Source organism: Lontra canadensis, unplaced genomic scaffold (genome assembly GCF_010015895.1).
Source record: "Lontra canadensis isolate GAN:19392208 unplaced genomic scaffold, GSC_riverotter_1.0 scaffold7, whole genome shotgun sequence".
NCBI classification, from domain to species: Eukaryota; Metazoa; Chordata; class Mammalia; order Carnivora; family Mustelidae; genus Lontra; species Lontra canadensis.
Window position 1 is genome coordinate 26077345 of NW_022631001.1, and position 6000 is coordinate 26083344.

At 47.5% G+C, this 6000-nt stretch overlaps 1 protein-coding gene across 3 annotated transcripts in view; it reads left to right on the top strand.

Annotated features, from left to right (window-relative positions):
• The window catches only part of CLPB (caseinolytic mitochondrial matrix peptidase chaperone subunit B), a 138226-nt gene extending 133778 nt beyond the window's left edge, over positions 1 to 4448 (top strand). For 2 of the 3 annotated variants that reach the window (XM_032853185.1, XM_032853186.1), the window contains exons 12-16: positions 66 to 222; positions 661 to 734; positions 877 to 996; positions 1219 to 1323; positions 1677 to 1925. In XM_032853185.1, coding sequence (XP_032709076.1) covers positions 66 to 222; positions 661 to 734; positions 877 to 996; positions 1219 to 1323; positions 1677 to 1925 — 705 coding nt within the window. Of the gene's footprint in view, positions 1 to 65; positions 223 to 660; positions 735 to 876; positions 997 to 1218; positions 1324 to 1676 lie in introns of all 3 variants that reach the window. The other variant, XM_032853184.1, reaches the window with a different exon arrangement.
• Positions 4449 to 6000: the final 1552 nt, after the last annotated feature.

Below are 6000 nucleotides of genomic sequence, written 5' to 3' on the forward strand. Positions count from 1 at the left end.
AGACCTCCCGGAAGAGGTGCCCAAGCTTAGCACTTCCTGACTGTGCAGTCACTGTTCTTTCCCAGGGCCGGCTGACAGATGGAAAAGGGAAGACCATCGACTGCAAGGACGCCATCTTCATCATGACCTCCAATGTGGCCAGTGACGAGATTGCACAGCATGCACTGCAGCTGAGACAGGAAGCTTTGGAGATGAGCCGTAACCGTATTGCAGAAAACCTTGGTATGGCACACAGCCTGAGCCATCTGGGCAGGTGGGCAAGTGCCCAGACCACCAGCACATCTCCTAGGGGCAAGGATGAGATCAGCCAGGAGGCCACATCTGTCACCTTTCTATTTGCAAATGAACCTTCCAACCCTTCTTCCAAGTCAGAACTCAAGTCTTGGTCCTGACTCTTGTCCCCCTCCTTCCCTCCCTCACACAACTCCTACACTAAGGAACCCCATGCTTTATATTTGTAGCACATAGAACTGGAGGGGCTCAGGAAGTGCCCAGTCCAATCCTCTCTTTCAAGTGGAGACCAGGCTGAGGCCTAAAGAACCTGAGACCCTGACCAGGATCACACAGACCATCAGGGGCAGGACCAGAGCTCTTTTTGTGAATGGGAGCAAGAGCTCCCTAAATCTGGGGAGTAGGCAGTTTATGATTCTTTTTCCACAGGGGATGTCCAGATTAATGACAAGATAACCATCTCAAAGAACTTCAAGGAGAATGTGATACGCCCTATCCTGAAAGTAAGAGGTCTTTGTCCTTCCTACTAGAGTCTCCAGTGGGAAGATCCCCTTAGCCATCCTTAGTCTTCCCCACCAGGGTCCAGTAATTCCCTTTACCCCTTCTGGGTCACAGAGCTCACCTACCCCTAACCTGGCCCTGCAGGCTCACTTCCGGAGGGATGAGTTTCTGGGAAGAATCAACGAGATTGTCTACTTCCTCCCCTTCTGCCACTCGGAGCTCATCCAACTTGTCAACAAGGAACTGAACTTCTGGGCCAAGAGAGTAAGAGCAGGAACTGCCCATGGGTGGGGTTGGGTCATCTGCCCATTGGAAATCAGGGAACACTGGGTTGGAAGCGACCCCCCTAGAGGCATGGAGCACATTGGTGTGGGCCAGTGGCCCTGGGGGATACAGTCACTCACAGTCCCAGGCCTCAGGCCAGAGTGGTGAGAGATGGAAAGCACTGGGCCACATGCAGGCATGCTCTTATCTGACCTATCTCAGGCCAAGCAAAGGCACAACATCACGCTGCTCTGGGACCGCGAGGTGGCAGATGTGTTGGTTGATGGCTACAATGTGCACTATGGTGCCCGCTCCATCAAGCATGAGGTAAGCACAGGAGCCTGAGAGAAGTAAGGCACCTCCATACCTCCCTCCCCGGTGCCTCCGCCCCACCCTGGGCTCCCAGCCTGGAATAGCCCCGTACCCAGAGCAGATGCCCCTTCAGAACCCAAACCGGAAGATGATCAAGTAAAACCACAGTCCTGGAGGATAAGCCAGGAATGAGGAACAAGTTGGGAACTTCAGAAACTGGCGTTGTTGAGTTCTTAGTCTAGTCCTACAAGCTGTGTGTTGTTAGACCCACTTTTTAGAGGGGGATGCTGAAGCTCAGGTTTCTGACTTGCCCTGGGCTATAGGCCACGGGCATTAGCAGTGCTGACCCCTTTGCCCATCACCTACAGGTCGAGCGCCGTGTGGTGAACCAGCTGGCAGCTGCTTATGAGCAGGACCTGCTGCCAGGGGGCTGCACTCTGCGCATCACTGTGGAGGACTCAGACAAACAGCTGCTCAAGAGCCCCGAGCTGCCCTCCCCCCAGGCTGAGAAGCGCCCACCCAAGCTACGGCTAGAGATCATTGACAAGGACAGCAAGACCCGCAAACTGGACATTCGGGCACCACTACATCCTGAGAAGGTGTGCCACAACCTCTAGCTTCTACCTACCTGCCTTTACGTGCCCTCAACATCCAATAAAGGCCCCTCGGCTGTGGCATGACAACTGACCTATCTTCCCCTCCTCTCCACCCAGCCTGATGCCTGTTTACCCCCAGTAGACTCCTCCTCAACCTCAAAGTCAAAGATAAGGATTTTGCCCTCCCTTGGACCCTTTGTTATGGGCCCAAAAACTTGCTAACAGGTCTCCAAGAGAGGAGCTGCTTCCCCACCCCCTTCAAGGCAGGGAGGAGGAGGAGGCCCCTTATCTTTATCCTTTAGCATGATCCCCATGGCCTATAGTCTCTGGAACTTTATCATGGTCACAGAAAGCTCAGAAGTTTGGCAGCTAAGAACAGATCTGCCTGGGAAAAGACGGTTACCAGGCTGTGACCTGCCACCCTCTGCTGGCCTTCATGCAACTGAGTGCCCAGAATGTCTGCACAGATTGTGGAAAAAGAGTGCAGAGGCCCAGGCAGAGATTGTGCAGTGTAGACTGTAGCTACCTCTTTCCCATACCCTAGAATTCCAAGGAGAAGGGACCCATAGAACTCTTCCCCGCTCCACTGCCTTATGGTAGCTGTTCCCACTCATTGCACATTCTGGTGTCAGGCCAGACCATCTTTCTCCAGCTTTGGAACCAAGCCAGTGTAAGGCACCTCTAGGAGGAAGGCTGAGTGGGTCACTACCCTGCTCTGCTCTGGGACTGGACAACAGTACCAAATGACCAGGCAAGCTCAGCTCTATGGGGCCTCCTTTAGGAGACCAACACAGACATTGGGGAACTGTAGGAAGAGTGATAATGAAATCAGGCTGTGCCTAGGTGGTCAAGGAATCTGCATTAGCTCTGTCTATACTGCTGTCCCAGCTGAGTTAGCCTGGAATAAACCACTCCCCCGTGCAGTCTGCATGTTAGTCACTAAGCAGAGGGTCTGCACACCCACCATCCCCCAAGGGCATACCATAAACCAGGCACGTGTCAACCCTGGCTTAGGACACAGCGAGGCCTGGTGCATCTTTGGGCACCATCGATACTAGCCATCATTGATGACCACCCCATCACCTGCAGGACCGTTTTGGATCCCTCCTTTGGTGTTAGCTACTCTCTTTCAGGAAGCAGAAAATAGAGACAGGAATTAAAGTCTCTTCGGTGATGGAAGAATGCCATGACCACGTGGTGGGTACGAGGCAGTCAGAAGTCAAGACATGGGCTCCAGCAGATGCTCCAGCAATCACCGTCCAGTATGTCAAGGAGCTGTCTGCTGCTCCTTACCTCAGTGACTGCTGTTCTTTTTACTACTACTACTACTACCACCACTCCTACTTGTTTTGAAATCATTTTAGACTTAGGAAAAGTTGCAAAAATAGTCGTTTTCATATATCCTTCACCTCATTTCTCCCAATACTAACATCTTACAAAACTATAGTATAATTATTAAAAGCAGGAAATTAACATTGACACTGTACTAACTAATCGGTAGACATTCAGATTTTGCCATTTTTCCCACTGCTGTCCTTTATCTGGTCCAGGGTCCAGTCCAGGATCCCGTGTTATATTTTGTTGTCATGTTTCCTTTGTCTCCTTCAGCCCATGGTAGTTCCTCCATCTTTCTTTGCCTTTCATGACCTTGACACTTCTGAAATATCCAGACCAGTTATTTTGTAGGATGTTCCTCAATTTGGGTTTGTCCTCTGTTTTCACATGATTAGATTGAGGGTCTGCAGTTTTAGCAGAGCTACCCCAGAAGTGATGATGTGCCCTTCTAGTGCCTTCTAGCAGGGGGTGATATTAACTTGGATCACGTGACTGGTGGTGTGGGTCAGGTTTCTCTACTGTAAAATACCTAATTCTCCCTTTGAAATTAATAAGAATCTTGTGAGGAGATACTTTGAAGCTGTGTAAATACCTTACTTATCCTTAAACTTTTGCCTGCTAATTTTAGCATCCATCAGTGGTTTTTGCTTACAAGAATTAATGTTGTGTTGGCCTAATGATGACTTTCTGTTTACTTATTCCATCTGTACTTATTAATTGGTATTCTGCTATAGGCAAGAGCTCCCTCTTTTCTCCCATATATTTATTTCAACAATTTATTTATATCAGTATAAACTAATGGATATTTGTCTTATTCTGTGGGTTATAATCTCGTACTTCAGTAGTTTATTTGTTGCTCATACTGGCCCAGTTTTAGCCATTGAGAATTCTTTCAGGTTGGCTTCTGTATTGTTTTGGCATTGCCCCCATCATTTTTTAGCCCTTCTTTCTCTCTAGCACCACAAGATGTTCCAAGCTCACTCCTATTTTTCCTGTTCCAGCCCTGCATCGGCTGTTTTCCCAGATAGCTCCTGTGTTCCTTGCACTCAAGAACAGACACTAGGTGTATTCATTACTACTGGAGTGTCATTACTTCTAGGCCCTTTCGGCATACAGAGCTAGGAAATAGGTGTATTCGTGTTAACACACGCATCTGAATTAATTGTTGTAGCTGTATGTATGTTATTAAAAATCATGAGTTCGCACTAATACCTACAGTTCCAATCCAATACCATAGGATTTGTGACTGCTGTTGTTATACCTCAATGTTCTTTTTCTCTTCTGCTGCCATCTCCTTTTCTTCTCCTTTCACTCTGTTTGGTGTTCAGATTTTCCTTAAAGGTTCTAATGCAATCAGTCAGTGACCATCATATATGGAACATTCCTATTAGATAAAGTTCTTATGCCTGGTTGTCAGTCTTTTGTTCAGTCAGCTGTGGCTAGGAGCACCTGGCATATAACTCAAGACCAGATAACTTTTGTATTAGAAAACCCAATGGCCACCTTCCAGAGAGGAGAGTAGGAGATAGGGAAAACCCTCAGATTTTGAGGAACTTAAGTATCACTTCTACAGATTCTCAACTTCACCTCCTAAGTGATGTTGGCCCCTAGCTTTAGCCTCCATAACATACTGGGCAAAATTCAGCCCCCTTGTATTACCTGTTCTCTGTCTGTCTTTGTCACTAGAAAGCACGGTAAGCACCCAGAGGGCAGACACTCAATTGTCCAGCTCACTGTCCTGTTTACAGGATGTGACACAATGACAGATGTTCCAGGTATTCGGATGGTTGGGTGGGCCCTGCAGCGAGCGCAGATCTTCACAGTGAGTCCCAGGACAGGGCAGTATCATTTATTCACTGAGCACGCATTTATTTGTCATGTTCTTGTGGCCAGCCAGCAGGATCTGCCGGCAAAGACCCAGAACCTGTATTGAGTATCCTGGAATGCATGAGACAAGGCTTGAAAATGAAAAATGTAACACCTGTGTTATTCAAAAAGAAAAACTCAGAGATGCGTAGTGATTGTTTTAGAAATTTAGGGAAGGGGCGCCTGGGTGGTTCAGTTGGTTAAGCATCCAACTCTTGATTTTGGCTCAGGTCATGATCTCAGTGTTGTGAGATTGAGCCCCATGTTGGGCTCCCTGCTGGGCACGGAGCCTGCTTAAGATTCTTCTCTGTCCCTCTCCCCCTGCCGCTCCCCCATCCAAAAAAACCAGAAAGATTTAGGGGAAAAAAACACATCTAAGCCATAAGCCTCAGCCTGGTAAGTAGAAAAGAGGGGAAAAAGTACAAGATTAGGAATGAAAAATCACATAGATATGGAAATTCTTTAAATAATTTCAGGAGAATTCTATGGCAACAAATTTGGAAACCGAGCAAATAGGTAATTTTCCAGCAGACTCCTAAAACATACTTTGAGTAGACCAATTAATTACCAAAGAAGAAATTGGAAAGCTGATTAAACGTTTATCCTTCTGAAAAATCATGTTCTTTTTTTTTTTTTTCCCCTAAAGATTTTATTTATTTGACAGAGAGAGAAAGCACAAGCAGGGGGAGTGGCAAGCAGAGAGGGAGAAGCAGGCCCTGCGCAAAGCAGGGAGCCAGATGCAGGACTCGATCCCAGGACCCTGGAGTCATGACCTGAGCCAAGGCAGAGGCTTAACCAACCGAGCCACCCAGGTGCTCCTGAAAAATCATGTTGTTTTATTTAAACTACTTTTATTGAAATATACATGGAAAAATGTGCAAATCACATGTATACA